Source organism: Brachyistius frenatus, unplaced genomic scaffold (genome assembly GCF_029030835.1).
Source record: "Brachyistius frenatus isolate BFR_SWC_R1_liver_20210118 unplaced genomic scaffold, ASM2903083v1 Contig_134, whole genome shotgun sequence".
Classification (NCBI taxonomy): domain Eukaryota; kingdom Metazoa; phylum Chordata; class Actinopteri; family Embiotocidae; genus Brachyistius; species Brachyistius frenatus.
The window spans coordinates 889,968-907,500 of NW_027210733.1; the positions used below are offsets into that span (position 1 = coordinate 889,968).

At 42.3% G+C, this 17,533-nt stretch overlaps 2 protein-coding genes across 2 annotated transcripts in view; one reads left to right on the plus strand and one right to left on the minus strand.

Annotated features, from left to right (window-relative positions):
* Positions 1-265: 265 nt before the first annotated feature.
* Positions 266-8,055, minus strand: retreg3 (reticulophagy regulator family member 3). The gene is made up of 9 exons (XM_069714721.1): positions 7,808-8,055; positions 5,874-5,980; positions 5,438-5,468; positions 5,204-5,330; positions 4,996-5,080; positions 4,331-4,468; positions 3,446-3,525; positions 2,657-2,789; positions 266-2,573 (listed from the first exon to the last, which is right to left on the minus strand). The coding sequence occupies exons 1-9, from the start codon at positions 8,053-8,055 to the stop codon at positions 2,035-2,037; spliced, it is 1,488 nt and encodes a 495-aa protein (XP_069570822.1). The 3' UTR covers positions 266-2,034.
* A 2,566-nt stretch (positions 8,056-10,621) lies between these two features.
* Positions 10,622-17,533, plus strand: part of tubg1 (tubulin, gamma 1) — a 7,950-nt gene continuing 1,038 nt past the window's right edge. Inside the window, exons 1-11 of the mRNA XM_069714679.1 lie at positions 10,622-10,696; positions 11,628-11,740; positions 12,316-12,483; positions 12,600-12,668; positions 13,462-13,541; positions 13,614-13,740; positions 14,811-14,897; positions 16,143-16,292; positions 16,381-16,533; positions 16,615-16,776; positions 17,296-17,533. The exon at positions 17,296-17,533 is cut by the window's right edge and continues 1,038 nt beyond it. Coding sequence (XP_069570780.1) covers positions 10,648-10,696; positions 11,628-11,740; positions 12,316-12,483; positions 12,600-12,668; positions 13,462-13,541; positions 13,614-13,740; positions 14,811-14,897; positions 16,143-16,292; positions 16,381-16,533; positions 16,615-16,776; positions 17,296-17,493 — 1,356 coding nt within the window. The 5' untranslated portion in view covers positions 10,622-10,647 and the 3' untranslated portion in view covers positions 17,494-17,533. The remainder of the gene's footprint in view (positions 10,697-11,627; positions 11,741-12,315; positions 12,484-12,599; positions 12,669-13,461; positions 13,542-13,613; positions 13,741-14,810; positions 14,898-16,142; positions 16,293-16,380; positions 16,534-16,614; positions 16,777-17,295) is intronic.

A 17,533-nucleotide genomic window follows, 5' to 3' on the forward strand; every position in this document is an offset into this window, starting at 1 on the left:
AAAAAAATGTCGGCAAATGTTTATGTGCTTAAATAAATATTCTTTGTTTACAACGTTGGCTTTATCCAAGTTTTATAATGGCGCGCCATACCCAGAAAGAGCAGCGGAGTGAAGGGTCTGTATTTTGACTAGTCTTTGTCCCTTATATCGTTTTGACCATAAACTGTAGGTTTTGACATAAAGCAAGATAATATTGCAGAGTTTGATCCAGAGACTTTGTTGCCTTTTGTCTTTAATGACATATGAAATAATACCAGAGACAGAATTAACTGCAAACATTTTATTCAATACGATTTTCACATCAAAACATATCAAAACCAGTTACAGAGAAGAAAATGCACTACTATGCACATTACATTTTCAAACAGACTACAAATCACTCATACTGAGGAGCTGGCTCTTCGTGGAGCAGCCTGGAGAAACATTCCTGTTATCTGAGGTGGTCAAACCCAGTCCAACAAACTAAACACTATATTTTCTTCTTTTTCCTTGAAAATCTCAGCAATTTCCTTTCAGTGCACATTACTCTACGTCACCTCCATGAATGTGAATCCAGCAGTTTTTGTTTTTTTCTGTTGTGCTACAAGCCTTTCAGCTATGATTTTCTTCTCAAACTGACACAATGAAAGCGAGCGGTATTTTTTTCCTCTATTAAAAAAAAAAACAAACAAACAAACAAACAAAAAAACAGCATTTCTAGACTCTATGCATTTCAATAAACCTCAAACCGTGGCTCATTAAAATTTCAAGTTCCATTTCCACTGTAAAATTCTGACACACTGACATGTTTTGTCCATGTAGAGGAAATCAGGCTGAACAGCACAAAAGCCACTTAAAAACTTAACAAACTAACACTTTTAAAAAAAGGATACAAGGATAACTTTCTATCCAATTTTGATGTAAACATGGTTCCCCATTAAAAAAGTAAAAGAGCCATGAACTGGAGAATGTGATTTTTTTTTTTTTCTCTCTTAAAAAGTTCAGCTTGACTGTTGACTACATCAAATACAAGAATGGTCAAATATAAAGAGATTTGTTGAAATATTACTTTTGAAAAATAAAACACAAAGCTGAGGGTTCATTCAAGGTATTGAACATGGACACAAAATGGTATTGAGCCGACTAAAGCGCAGGAAAATTAAAAAAATATTCGGAACTTCTTCACACACGAAAAATAAGCACTTCTCGCTCTGGGCCACCAGCTCATAAATACAATGAAGGACAAACATAACACCAATAGTTCCTCTCGGTCCGATCAGGTAAGACTGTAATGTAACAAAATAAAATCAGCTCCTAATAATGTATAAAGATCGCTTCATCTGTTAGTAAGCGGAGAAGGAAAAAGTCACGAAAACTTTATCCGGATCCGATTCATCTTCTTTGTCCAAGAGAATTGCCGGCTAATAAACGACGGCTGATAAGTGTTTAAATAACCTAAATGAATCTCCTGCAAACCTCCAACGTCAAATAAATCTTCCTCCAACAGTTCAGGTCCACATGGGAAGGACTGCTGTCTCAAACGGTTGATATGTCTGAACTATTTGAATGACTAAGTGAACATCTAAATACTCTCATTACCAAAGAAACATGGCTCAACTCAACCAACAGGAATGTCATATTTGGTCCCATGTTAAATAGCCCTGTATGTCTCCACCTCCACGTAGAAAAGTTTAGATGGACACTCGCTTTCATTTAAAGTCACTAACTAGTACTCTTGTAACTCAAAGGTGCTTATAGTTACAGTACTGCAACAAGGCTCAATAATGCTGGTTTGTTTCACATCTGTATGTGTTGTTATATTTCCTATTGCTCAGCCTACAAAGTAAAAGTTTTCTGGGTGATCAGGGTTTCAAAGAATGGAGAGAAAAAGAGACACTTCACAGTGATAAACTGATGCTGATCAGAAGCAGGGCTGCTGGAACCTAAAATCACCTCTCACACGCATTCACAGCTCATCAACACGTACTCTGACCATCAAGCTGCAGACACACACACACACACACACACACACACACACACACATACACACACTTTTTATTGTGGTTTACCAAGCAGGCTAGACAAGAAGTTAGACCCCTGGCTCTCTCCCCGTCTAGCACCTCCGAGAGGATCCATCTGGTTCAGTTCAGATTGATCCAGCATTTCAAAGTCCTCTCCGTCCAAGTCTGTGTCCAGCTCGGAGCTGGACTGCTTGCGGTAGCTGCGGTGGGCCCCGGCCCTGGGGGGCCCGTCTCTGCGCTGAGTGGCGCGAGGCCGAGGCTGCATCGCCCCGGCCAGCGCTGCCTGGATCATGTTGCTGGCAATGACTCCGGCCAAGTCTCCGGTGAAATCAGAGGCACGTGGCAGGCCGCTGAGAGAAAGTTCTGAATCCAGATCCTCCTGGTCGGAGTCCAGATGAGCATCCACATCCAGCACTGAAGCCCGGTGACTAGCTAGCATAGACAGACCCAGACTAGGCAGCCCGATGCTCGTGTCGTCGTCGTCGTCCATCAGAGTGGCATCAGGGTTGATGGACGGGAAGTCGGGGAGGTCTCGGGCAAAGGATTCCTCAGCATCACTGTGTCTGTCAAGATCTGCCCCAATTACAGAAAAGAAGAAGGTCAGAGGCAGGAACTAACTGGAAAACCAAGATCATGTGTGACATCGGCAAACTTACCTTCAGAGCCCTCTGTCAGTGGAGTCTGGCCACGTGATAGGTTAAATGTTCCATTATCAGTGTAGGACACCTCGGCGTCAGAGTGCTCAGAGTCAGTCATTGCAAGTTCCCTCGCAACAACATCCTCATCAAACTAGAAGAGACAGCAAGTCGTATAAGTGTTATTTTTAGATGCCAGTCAAACTCTTTTATCAACTTTTACTTTTTCATGAAGAGAAATGTTCTCCGTCTGTTATTTTCTCTTTTTCACACCTTCTGCGAACTCACACACACACACACACACACACACACACACACACACACACACACACACACACACACGGCTCTGATGTGCTATTCTAACTAACACACAAAGCCACAGGTGCTGGTATGTAGTGACTGTTTGATCTGTATACTTTCATTTTTGTTACTGACGAGGTTGTCACAGACATTGTGCTTTTTATGGCAAGTTATGTTCCCCTAAAATAAACAATTTGGAGCAGACTCTAACAGAGGCGTTAACTGCACAGACAGGTTTCGACACATCACGCACGCTGAACAAATGTTCATGTGGAAAAAATAAAAGTTGGGTAGAGGAAGACTTGAGGGCAGCATGTCGTCACAACATCTACAGCACAATGTAAAGAAAATCTATTGGTAGACAAATTTCCGATTCTATGTCTCTGATTATTAGTAATAGAAATTTAGGCCCTACTGCAACAGCAGCGAAAATAAGAAGATGAAGTTCACTGACAACAATGTCAATAGAAGCGGTGACAGATTCATTAAAATACTGTAAAAGAAACTTACTGTTGGGCAGAAAGCAGCCAGCTCCTCCTCACTGTCACTGGCTTCACCTGAGGTTGCGCCGTGTATCGGCCTTCGCAGGACTGCAGAGTGGAATAACAACACATGATTGCTTCTACTGACACACATTATCTGTAAAGTCTACAGAATATAGAGGACTTTACAATAAAGACGCTAAAACAGTCTGTGATAAGGCCAAAACATACATATATCTCCATCACTTTCTGCTTAAATTTAAAATGAAATTAGACCTGCAGCAATTAGCGGATTAATCGATAAGTACATGTACACTGTAATGTGAAAATATCACTTTTTATAACATTATATCATATTTGTTTTAGAAACTTTTGGTTAAACACTGACATGTCAGGCTCTGGGAAGTTGTGACATTATTTTTGTGGACATTTTATAGACTAAAAATCTGTCAAATTAATTGATAATAAAAATAAAATAAGAAACAATTCTGAGTTGCAGTCCTAAATGAAATAAATGGAAAGCTGTAGGGGCTAACTCACACTGCTGAAATCTAAAAAAATAGGCTTGGAAAAATTTTATATTTAAAAAAAAATCTTAAACAAAACTTTTGATGTTTACAAACAGGGCATGTAATCAGTTTATCAAATGAAACCAACATCTCTTTAATGCCACCAGAGGGCACAAAAACATTGACAGAAAAATGTTCTACAGCTGTGTTTGACATTTCTGCCAAAATTGATGAGTCGCTCTGAATAAATGAACAGCCTGTTGGTGTGACTTCCATTTAATGCAATGACAACTGTTATTTGAACAAATGTTGAGTGTCAGAATAATAAAACTGCTTTTCATTACAGTCTAGTGAAGAAGAAGAAAAAAAAATCATCAAGGCATAAAAATTGATTGACAACTTACACTGATTATCGATGGGCTTCGACATCATGAATCCAGTAACGCTGAAGTCCAGTCGCTGCAGGACCGGCTCCAGCTTCACACACACATGCTGAAAAACCCTGTGATAGGCTGCTAGAGGGGCCAGGAGAGTAGCTAACACTAGAGGAGGGAGGAAAAGAATAGCAGCCATTATGGAGGGGAAAGTTTTGTTGGGTGGTTTTGGTACATGTAATAAAAAAAAATATATATATATTTCATGTAACTCTGCTCACTGCAGACACACAGTTAGGTTCAGCAGAGAGAGAGAGAGAGATAAAATGACGCAGAGGGAGCAGCAGGGCGTTCACAGGCTGCTGTGCATTGTTTGGGACGTCAGGGCGCAGGGCCTGGACAAGTCTTTCCTGTACGACTCTGCAGCCAACCTTCGCTGAAGGATAGGAGATTAGCCCCGTCTCTGTCTGACCTCCTTTAGCTTTCTGCCTGGCTCCCTTCACTCCTGTCTTGTGTGCCTCATCAAGGCTTTAATCACCTCACAGACCGGGCCGTGGCACTGAGGCCCCAAAGATCTGGTTTCACCACTCGTGCATTTTTAATCTGACTAGTAGGGCTGAGTTTCCCTGCCGACACAGACTTGCGAAGGGGCGTGGACCTGCAGTTGAGACTGGTTATAAACTGCAAGGACTCACAGGCGGAGTAGGAGAGCACCAATCCAGGAATGTAACGTCCAACCAGAGCCAAGAAGGTGAACACTCCACAGGTCATGATGCAAAACTGTCACAGAACAACAACACAAGTCAGCAAAAACAAATACATGTTCACCCTGGAGAGTTTCCACACTTCAAAACCATATAAGAGATAATCATGTTTTTTTGCAGTATTGTGTGCGGTTCTCACTTTGCCAGGGTTTTGTCGTTTGTACTGCACTACACTGGATGCGAGAACTGCTCCACTGACCGAGGCCTCAGCGATGTGGTGGCACAGTTCAGGCACACTGAGGATGCCGGGCTGCACCAGACCCCAGCTAGACAAACAGACGCTACTGTAAACTCCACTCGCTTGTTATATCATTCGTGCTGTCAAATTATTGGCTGATTTTAGTCAACAAAAACAGTGTCTCCAGTAACAAACCTCTCGTTCTCTGATTCTTCCAGCTTCGTGACTGTGGAGAGACAACGAGAGGACATCGGTCACTTAAAGAGATGTTACACATTACTATGTGTGTAAACATTGTGAGTTAAAATAAACTGAGTGTACCGTGGTATATACAAAGTAGACTAATAATATTTGCATCTCCAGTCTCTTGAGGACTTTGGACACTCGGTACGTAAAGTTCATGATTAACTGTTCTAGGTGGAGCACAAATCAACTACAAAGTCAGAACTGCTGACTGATAGTATATCTATGCTGGCAATATCTGTATTACAATCACAGAAATCTAGGGAATAAATTAAGGTGCAATAAATATAAGAAACCTACAATATCTAAGAAGGAAAGTAAAAGAAAACTACAGAACATGTCACAGCCTCTTAAAAAGAAAGGCTCCCATTGAAGCAGTGTGTAGCACCTCTAATCTGTGGCCAGATCTTATTCCTCCAGGTATCAACACAGATGAGCAACGCCAGGCCAGAAGCTAACAGGAACAGCAGGCGCAGTGAGGTCAGGGCGAAGAACCTGGAGGGTTAGAAGGCAGAGAAAGCACATGAACAGGCAGTACATCTCATGCCTGTTTTCCCAGGAGGAAACAATGAGTAGATTATACAATTCAACATCTTAGTACAGAATTCATTAAACTGCAAAAAAAACAAAAAAATCTTGAGTGAAGACCTACTGTTTCCTTTAGTCAGGAGTAAGAAAGAGGAAGTAATCCCAGCCTCTCGTGTTACATCCATGCAAACTTACTTTGAAAATTGACCAGGAAACATGCAGGTAAATTAGGACAAGTATTATCATGTTGGTGGCCCGGCTGTTGTGTTGTAAGTTTGCTTGACATGAATCTCATCCACAAACAATATGAAAGCTGCAGGCTGTATATCCAAACTGTGATATGATACGTGTTCTTTCAGGTGTTGTCTATCTTTGAGGGAACGTTGTTCACTTGCAAAAACAAAAACTTCTTTTCACTGCCTGCAGTTCCAACAATGAAAGTCCCTAACTGCTGCTCCACTTTCAGATCACAAGACTTCTAAATAATTGACAACAACAATGGCGCAGGATTCTGCCAATCAGCAGTTAGAGATTAACCTAACAAAGAATTTGCTGGCAGATCAGAGGCTATTAGTATTTAGAGTAGCGGTGCAATTTGTAGTTACAGTTAAATAGATACTGTACAAATGTCTGTGTAGAAATAGCCCTATGTGGGCAACTGAGTACACAACAATATGAGACTTAAACTCTACATTACTGAGGATGCAGGTCACGTTGTGGATTTGGTGTCTTTCTTCTCCTCTTGTATGTTTAAAATAGATTGTGAAAAAATCAGGACGCCCTCACTGTGCTACCGTCAGAGATGTTGCACATATTTCCTCCCCTTGTGATTTGCAATTGTCCGTCACTTATGGATTATGAATGTATCTCTCTGGGCACAAACTAGTCTGCACCACCGAGTGTGTGCTGAAGCACAAGTAAAACAGAGACAGGACAAGCGCCCTGAAATGCCTAGTGGTCCAATTGAATAAAGACTGAATGCCTGAGCTTCACAACCGGGCTCCATGTGCCAGCTCAGTGATTCTTACCATACAATATCCAGGTCATCTAATTAAGCCAAAACTTGCACCGTTGCTCTTTTAACTACTGTTCAACAGTGGATTTTCTTCTTTAAATGCAATCTGCAGCTGCAATGATTCGTCTATTAGTTAAGATCAGTTTGAGGCAAATTGTAAAGAAGATGCTGCAATTATCTAAGTACAGCTTCTTCAATATGAATATTTAGTCCTCCATAATATTTACTGGATATCTTTTGTCCGTAGACTGTTGGTCAGGACAAAATGTGAAATATAAGGCTGCACTTTCACCATTTCCTGAGATTTTGAAGATCAAACAAACCGATTGAGACAATAATCATCAAATGAATTGATAATCTGTCAAAGTATAGTTTACAGTTAACTAAATTTCATTATACATAACAAAACCGACATATCAGTCAGTGGCATATACTTTATGTAAATATCTTGTGAAGTACTCTACCAAAGCCGCATGGAAATCATCAAAGAGAAGAACAAAGTTCTTCTGCAGTGATAGTAGATGGATTACTAGATTAAGACACAGTAAGGCACAACATTAGCCTCAGAAGTGTCTGCAGAGTGCGTCTATAAATAGCAGCTCCACTCAAGCCATCTGCCTGGTGTTCAACTGACAGGTGAAACATTTGCGTTGTGTAGAAGCACCAGCTGCTTGCGGTCACGCTGACTTTCGCTTGAGGACCAAAAGAGCCTCAGCGTCGTCTGTTTAAAAACACCTAACACACAAGACTTGTAGGGCGCGGGACAAACTAAAACTCACCAGAACACGACGTTGGCCGCAGTGTAGAGGAGGATACACTGAACGGGTCTTTCCCACACCAGGACGGACTGCAGGTAGGTCAGGACGGGCTCATAGGGCCCCAACCGGGACTGGAGAGCAGCTTTAACAGCCCGGACCTGACCGTCTCTCTCACTGGAGCACGGACGGCTTCGCAGGCAGACGTTAGACCCCTGCTTGGCAGAGCTGTCCTCCGTGGATTCCCTTTGCGTTGTCCCAGTGTGCGCCATCTTAGCGTCTACCGTCGATCAAGTAAGCCTGTAAAAAAAAAAAGAAAGAAAGTAAAGACCTGAGCTGAGTGGAGACAGGTAAACAGCTCGGTGATGGGGGCGCTCCACTCACAGCATCGGCTAACAGATCTGTGCTAACGGACTTCAAAGCTAAAAAAATTTTTTTTAAAAAGCTGGTGACGCCGTCTGAAATACCGTATTAACGCTTAACAATACACATCTGACTACATTAGAAGCTATCGCGCAATTAAAGTCACCTGGAAAGCGTTTTAGAAGAAGATAACACTTACTATTTAGTCATTTTTGCAGAAATAAAGCGCTCTCTTCGGGGAAACTGACAATATGGCGTAACCTGTTTTTCTGAGCCTCGAGCAAGCCAATCACAATTCGCATGAGCCGATGCGTCATGGTGCGTTCAGGTGCAAACAGAAACATTATGTTCATTTGACTTTTAATGACGTGCGAAGATGTGCTGTTTTTTTTTGTTTTTTTTTTTCTGATAACAGCATATCAGAACAAACACATTACTCATCATAAATCTTTTTTGTATCATCTTAGTAAAATGTAACATTGACAACAATGATTTTTCATAACAGAAAACCTTTTCTTAGGGCCCGAGCACCGATGGTGCGAAAGCCCTATTGTTCTTCAAGGAATTATTATTCCGACTTCTTGAAATTTAGTCTGGTCACTCTTCACATGTTCGGAATTAAAAGTTATCAAAAGTATTCGTTTTCGTCGATCACCGTAGTGTGGCGGCCAAAAAAGTGACTTTTGTCATGCTATAGTATGACTTTTTTTTATTTTATTTTTTTATCATACTTTATCATAGTTCGGACAACATAGTATTAGAGTTGTTAGAGCAGTTGTCTCAGTGAGAATTAACTGGGTTCGATCCCCACTTGAGGCATGCATGTCAGTTCAGAAAAAGGTCATACTCCAAAAAGGGATAAAAAAAAAAAAAAAATCATACATGTAGTCCAAAATACCAGCGGCCCCAACCCGACGTGCAGCATGCGTGGGCCCGCATATCACTGCTTGCAGTTTTAATGTATTTATATAATTTATGTACCCATAACAATACAATCCTGTATTGTTCAGATTTGCAATATGTTTTAAATTGTAAGCCCTACAAGGACAAATACACTTAACCTCTTCTTTGTTAAAACATCAGTGAGAACTTTTCCTTATCTTTCCCCTCTTTTTTCATCATGGTTTTGAGCCAAATACAGATGGAAAATAAAACATATTTCATTCAAATCATAAAGTTTAGCAAGTGTGACCTATAAATGCAACAGAGAACAAATGGACTTACAATAGCAAGGTTTGACCCTAATATAACTTAACTCTCCCTCTACAATATTTAAATTTAACATGTGCACCAGAAGATTTAGTATGCGACTGTGTCCTGTCGCTTGGCAGAGTTTTTTTTTGTTGTTGTTTGTTTTTTTAAATGACAAGTGAAAGCGTGAAAAACGGCGTCTACGCTGCCGTCCGCGGTCACAATATGTAACTACAGCATGTTGAGAAAAAAGATCTTTTATTTTGATTGATTCAACCGGAAATACAAAAATACTCTCGTGTCTAACTTGACTAATGGAACACACTTGTAAGTAGTCGCAGTGACCACTAGGGTGCAGCAAAAATGTATACACCATTGACTGTATTTAAAACAGGACAGTCAATAAAATTACAGGTCCTGATTATGAACACGAATTACGCACGCGTCACCATCTTTTAACTTTTATTACTACTACTACTACAACTAATAATAATAATAATAATAATAATAATAATGGTAAAAGTGTAGTTACACACTGCTGCCTTCAACTCCACGAACGTCAAGACAAAAATAATAACATGCTTATACTTCCGGTGAGATAATTCAAAGTAAAACCTTCAAATTTTGCAGTAAATAAGGTAGGTAGGTAGGTATATACTTTATTAATTTTTTTTCGCCACAGCAGCATACATACAGAAGCAATAATAGAAACAATAGAATAAAATAATAGAATAGAATAATATAATAGAAAAGCAATCAAATAAATAGCAGTAAATAGCAGTAAAAATATAAATATAAAATATAAAATGCACAGTATATACAGTACATTATATATCTATATATATTATATACAACAAACCAATAAACACAGTCAACATATATATATACACACATACAGTACAGTATATATCTATATATATAATATACAAGCAACCAAGAAACACAGTCAAATAAACACCAGACAGGGAAGCCAGACTTCTTTTATGGTGATATTGTTGTTGTTGTTGTTGTTGTTGTTGTTGTTGTTTTTTGGCGTGTTGACACTGCCTGGATATTTATGCGTCTCGCGCGTGCATTCCGACACAGCAGGTGGCAGCACGCACGGCGGTTTGCGACCTGCTCATAATAAACAGTAGAAGAAGAAGTCGGCTTCGAAGCGTCACATCAAGTCCGGAGCGGGAAGGAGCGCGGCCGGTGGTGACGCGGTGCCAGCGGCGGCAGCCCTTTTTTTTTTTCTCTCTCTTTCTCTCTCTCTACATGATTTAGCTATAAGCAGGCTACCTAAACAAGGAGCAACTGAAAGACTGAACATGCCTCGGGAAATCATAACGCTTCAGCTCGGACAATGTGGAAACCAAAGTACGTGATGACGTTGAGACCCCTTCTGCTGACACGTTGTTTTTTTTTTTAATTTATTGCTAGCCGGTTTAACGTTGACGTTAAGCTCAGTGAAGATGATGTGTCTGGCAATCTGCTGGGTAACGACACGAGCTAAGTGCTAACGAGACGTCTAATTCATTTAAATATAACGCACGGTGACTGTGTCGTCGCGTCTTCGCTGGCTGAACGCAAACGGGGTCTTTTTTTACGCAGATGACGTCATGTAACACAACGTTAGCTGCGTAGTTCACGCGGTGATGGAAAGTAACGGGAGTACGTTTGACGCAAGTAATGTACTTGAGTACAATTCATAAGTACTTTTACTTGAGTGTTTCTAGTTTCGCTCCACTACATTTCAGAGGGAAATATGGTACTTTTACGCCACTGCATTAATTTCACAGTTTGTTTACCAGTTACTCTTAAGATCAATATGTTTGACGTAAAATACATGATCAGTTTTTTTTTTTTTTTATTTATGAATTGCTATACGTCGATGAGCGTCGACAGGAGCTATCATGTGTTAAAATTAGCTCTGCAATGACGACATTTGAGTGCTGCTTCCGTTTACATGCTAATAAAGCAATATTCCAATCATTTATATTTGATAAATATACCGGCCTAAGTTGGGCCATTTTTGTACGATGAGTACTTTTTACTTTTGAAAGTCTAAGTATATTTTGCTGACTGTACTTATGTACTTCAGTAAGATTTGAATGAAGGACTTTTGCATGTAATTAAATATTTTTCTCCTGGTTGTCTCTCTACTTTTTAAAAAATCTGAGTACTTCTTCCACCACTGGCTGCAGGTTATGGTAACTGGTGTTTGTACTGTTTAACTAATAAACATGAAAGGTCACTAATTAAGATAAAGATGACCTAAACTTTTGCCTATATGTTCTCTGTTTTGCAGTCGGGTTTGAGTTTTGGAAGCAGCTGTGTGCAGAGCATGGCATCAGCCCAGAGGGGATTGTTGAGGAGTTTGCAACTGAAGGGACCGACAGAAAGGATGTGTTCTTTTATCAGGTAAATGAGTTATTACAGTTTGTATCCAGTGTACAATTGTTTTAATCGTGACATGGGAGCTTAATAAAATTGCTAGACAAGCAATCTATAATGTCTTGTTTATGGTTCACCAATTAAAATCTGTCCCAATTCCACAAAAATGAAAAATGTCTGTGAAACGGCATATTTTTGAGCCACATCTAAACCGATCAGGTGAAGGCCAGGCGTTTCCCATCATGCCCCGAGGCCGTGCAGTCGAAGACTAGCAACTGGGGCACCTGGCTGCAAAAGCTGCAACCGCTTTGATCTTGAGGGGTTGTCACTGGCTAATTTAAATGCATCGGAGAAAGTCCAGTTTAAAGTCGGGACAGGAATCTAACCGACATGCATTGTGCGGCGGTGATGGAATTTATACAGGCTCTTGCCATGTGCAACAAAATGACCGTGTTCAGCATGTACAGTAAATGTCCAGTCTCTATTGTTTGCCACTAGATGTCATGCTTGTAGTCTAAACTGAAAGAATCCAGATGCTGCAGAGACACTGGCGAGTGTGCAGTATCGCCATCTAACCCCTGGTTGTTGATAAAACCCCACAGGCCGACGATGAGCATTACATCCCTCGTGCAGTCCTCCTGGACCTGGAGCCCCGCGTGATCCACTCCATCCTCAACTCGCCTTACGCAAACCTGTACAACCCAGAGAACATCTACCTGTCTGAGCATGGTGGAGGTGCTGGGAACAACTGGGCCAGTGGATATTCTCAGGTAACCACCGGGAATACCGAGTGTCTATCTACAGCCTCGTGGCATTACTCCTGATTAACGAAATACAAATTGAATGTATCACAATCTGCTCTGGCTTTATTTTTTTAAACTCCCAGGGCAAGAAAATTCAAGAAGACATCTTTGACATCATTGACCGAGAGGCAGATGGCAGTGACAGTCTGGAGGTAAGTTTATCTTTCATCACATACCGACTCGCCCCCGGGGCCCTCAGGAGTGACAGAGGCTGTGGCAGCGGGGAATTTTCTAAACTAATTTAAAAGTAAAGTGATATGGATGATATGATTACGCTCATATTTAATGTGAGAAATCATTTTAGATTAAGCTTATAGAAACAACTGGAATTTTCAGCCTAGATAGATTTAATTTCATGCAGATGGTTGTATCTTTGTTGCGATAAAATGAATGACTCGATATAAAGTTAAAATAGTGCCAGAGCCTGTCATCTTAAAACCAGCAAAGCCCCAGCCTTGCCTCACTATTATTCTTAGCCTCTTTTTTTGGGGGGGGTGAATTTTCGTCAGCCTGCCAGCCTCCCATAAAATAACACTCGCATTTCCCCTCAAAGGTCTGCAATTTCTGTAACTCATTCACATTATGACCCCACATTATTATTTAGTGTGTGCACTCGTGTGTGCGTTGGAGAGGAAGGTGGGCCGAGCTGCCGCGGGCATGTGTATGTTGGCAGGGTGGGGCGTGTAGCATGTCTGGTGATAATAGCCGGGCGAGTGTAGAAGGCAGGTATTACAGGGCTGTCGTGGGGGGGGGGGGGTGAGGGAGCCTATTTGTGAGGTGGGGCTGCACTCCCATTTATATAACTGCAGAGGAAGAGAGGCATTTGCTCACCCACACACACATTTGAGCTTACTGCATCGGTGGAGTTTAGAGTAAGCTTCACACACATGTGGCGCATGTCGTAGCCTGAACTGGCGGGTAATGAGTGACGCATTGTCTCTGCAGGGGTTTGTCCTGTGTCATTCGATCGCCGGGGGGACGGGCTCGGGGCTGGGATCATATCTCCTGGAGAAGCTCAACGACAGGTCAACAAGCAACACTTCACGGGTTTCTTGTCTGTGGTGTGTGCAAAGTGAGAAATATGTTCTGTTCTTTAGGTACCCAAAGAAGCTGGTGCAGACGTACTCCGTCTTCCCAAACCAGGACGAGATGAGCGACGTGGTCGTTCAGCCGTACAATTCGCTGCTCACGCTGAAGAGGCTCACCCAGAATGCAGATTGCGTGGTGAGCAGCAGCTCTCAAGAGTCGAAGTTGATTAATGCCACTGCTCTCTTTGCTTCCTGATGTGGCCCGAAATAACCTCACACAATGACACGGTTTTTTTTTCCTCTTTTCTTTCTTTTTGTTTTTTTTTACAAGTCCTGGTTGCTTGTAACCGTGCCACTTGAACCAAAGTTAAAATGCACCACAGTAGCTAAACTGTTCCACTGAGCCGAAACAGGAAACTAAGATTATTTTAATAAAAAAATAAAATAAAAAAAGTTGTCAGTCACGTTGCCAGTAAAATAACGATTTGATGTCAGACTGTTAAAGACGTTTGGCTTCATGTGTTCTGACGTAAATGGCAGAGGTCAAAATGTTGCAAGTACCACCTGGTACACGTGTCAAACTTCACTGAGACATCAAAGACACATGAAACTAACATAAAAATATTTGATTAAGTCTCTGAGGCCTGTTATACACTGTTGTTTCAGTGCTTTCAAAAATGTACATTTTAACAGACACACACAATGCACCGAGCGAGTTTCTGTTCGGTTTGCTCAAACATTCTCAGATATAGTCGAGTGGTTTTACTTTCACCAGTTACTTTGTTAAATATCGACTTTTTCGGCTGCCCCGCTGCTTTTGTAGCAGACTAATAAAGAAGCAAACTGCAGTGCCAGCACAGGCCTTCCAAACTTATTAAATCTCAGTCTTAAATTGGTGATTGTATTAGTCTGAGATGCTCCGACTGTCTAATGGCGTTTCATCTTTAATACCTACTTCCTCCAGGGTCTTGCATAAGGCCCTCATGTTGATTGAATTAGCCGCACAGCTAATAGAATCTGCTCAAGAATTGGTCCCCCTGTTGTGGCTGCACAGTGCGTCTTTTATGTTCAACTCTGCTAACGGCACACTGTGTTGCTCCTTGAGAACGTTACTGCGATACCCTCTTTCTGTAACGGCGTGTCGGGGAGTATTGACTTTCACCATGTTGTGCTAGAGGGAATCTCTTCTTGCCTGTTTTTCCTCTTTTATTTGGCTAATAATTACCTCCCTGTGCGTGTGCGTGTGTGTGTGTCCGTGTCCATCAGGTGGTGTTGGATAACACGGCTCTAAATCGCATCGCCACAGACAGGCTGCACATCCAGAACCCCTCATTCTCCCAGATCAACCAGCTGGTGAGTGAGAGCTATCGCTCGGCGTCACAACCGCTGGCTCCCCTCTTGGCGTGTCTGTCAGCAGGTGTTAGTTTCGCCGTCTACCTCGCTCCATTTGAACAAACAGAAATGTGGAGACGGACTGTGCGAGACACGTGGCGCTCACTGGTGAATTTATGAGATTCACAAACTAGTTTGGTGAGTCAGTTGCACGTCAGACTGGATTTCAGCTTTCTTAGAAATGAGTTGCACATTGGCTGCACTTTCCAAATGGCATGTTGGCTTGTTCACGGAAGCCAAACTTAGAGGTTTTGAATTTAGGATCTTAGTGCTGTGATATAAGGTCAAAATATAAAATCACAATGTTATTTACCTATTTTTTTGGTCACAATTGACAACTTTTATCTGGTTTCTTATTTTGCAGGAATTTAAAAACATCATTAAAACATATTTGGGGAGTTTTATGCAAGGCAACTGAGCAATAATTATAATGGCCAAAAGCCTGAACCCCTCGCAGGGCTCCAACAACGCATGCACATTTCAAAATGCACGTCATGTCGTAGACAGTCAGAACGAGATGTTTTACCTTTGTAGAGCAGGGACGACCAGTTTCACAGTTTCAGCACAGAGAGGAGAAAACTCTTGCACACTAATACCCATTTACACCAAGTATCATATGATCTGTATCTGGCTAACTTATCTGGATACGGCAAAACGCTTGTAAATGTACACCGAACAATAGGATCCCACAGACCGCATGCGGACATGGTCAGGCTAACATTTTCAGCCAGGTAATGATGCAATCTGATCACTGTCCCAAGAGAAAACATCAAGTTGAAAACTCCCCTAACGCCATCTCCAGCTGCTCCCTTGAATAAACCAAACAAACGAGTACAACAGTAATGTCGGCTCAGCAGAGGAGAAAAATAAAGCTCGTACATAAAACACGTCTTCTCTTGACCTGGGTCAGTAAATACAGACAGCCGTGCAGAACTGTTTTGCATATTGACACGCGATCAAATTGCAAACACGGTTGCGATAACAAGAACCTCTTTTAATACCAGTTGTAAGTGCAAAGACCTGTGAAGCGGATGTGGGAAGTCACGGGCAGCTGTCGTCCACGTTAGGTTTTTTTTTTAACCAAAATGAATCTGTCGTGAACACAACTTCCTTCCAAAAAAAAAAAAAAAGTTCCTCTTTGAACCCATTAGTGAGCTCCTACCCGACTGTCGTTATTCAGGCCTGCTTTAACCTTCATACACGCAGGTCTCCACCATCATGTCTGCAAGTACGACCACCCTGCGCTACCCGGGCTACATGAACAACGACCTAATTGGCCTGATTGCATCGCTCATCCCAACGCCCCGTCTCCACTTCCTCATGACCGGATACACCCCCCTCACCACTGACCAGTCGGTGAGTTAAGTGTCCTTCAGTGACGAGCGAAACGCGCGGATGGAACTTTTCCGTCAAGTGCGAAACGACTCACTCGTCTGCGTCCCAGGTTGCCAGTGTGAGGAAAACCACAGTGCTGGATGTGATGAGGAGGCTCCTGCAACCCAAGAACGTGATGGTGTCCACAGGAAGAGAGCGGCAGCCCAGCCACTGCTACATCGCCATCCTCAACATCATCCAGGGAGAGGTGGACCCCACACAGGTACGAGAGGACAGTAGGCGCGTGAACGACATCCGCGTGAAAACCACACAGGGGCGTTTTCAAACCGTCCTTTCACTGCAGGTGCATAAAAGCCTCCAAAGGATCCGGGAACGCAAACTGGCCAGCTTCATTCCCTGGGGTCCCGCCAGCATCCAGGTGGCTTTGTCCAGGAAGTCCCCGTACCTGCCCTCAGCTCACCGAGTCAGCGGCCTGATGATGGCCAACCACACAAGCATCTCCTCCGTAAGTGCTCATCGCCTCAGCCTGTTCAGTTATTCTCCTCCTGCGTGTAGTTATGGAGTAGAGATCTCCGTCCGTCTTCACACTGGAGGATATGTGTCGTCCTAAAACTGAACTGAAGCCGCCTCGGCAGCAGTCCCAGGGGAATTCCGTAAAACCTACGTTTTTGATTGATACGCTGCCGAACTAGACGTTTCCTCAATACCCGACATGTTTTACTGGTTTAAAATATGAGCTGCGAAGTTGAAAGAAAATGTGATGTCATTGTATTACTTAATTTGACATCTCAAATTGAGAAAGGCTGTACATTACAGCGCCTGAAGTTCTCACCATTTTAGCTCGTAAAGTTAAGCAAGAGGAAATTACAGCCATCCGAAGAAGTTTCAATGAGGTCATCGATTTCATTTTCATTTCTTCATAACACCGAGGGAGTGAAAATGAACAGAAAGCGCGGCGCTTCTGAAGAAGTCCGGAGGCTTTTACCCTTTCAGGGTCTCACTTTGATGTTTGTTTGTCCCACAGCTCTTCGAGCGGACGTGCAAGCAGTATGACAAACTGCGTAAGCGCGAGGCCTTCCTGGAGCAGTTCCGCAAAGAGGACATATTCAAGGACAACTTTGATGAGCTGGACAACTCTCGCGAAGTCGTCCAGCAGCTGATAGATGAGTACAGCGCAGCAACGCGGCCGGACTACATTTCCTGGGGCACGCAGGAACAGTGAACAGACTTTTTGTCTTGAATCTCAGCACACATGCTGGTCG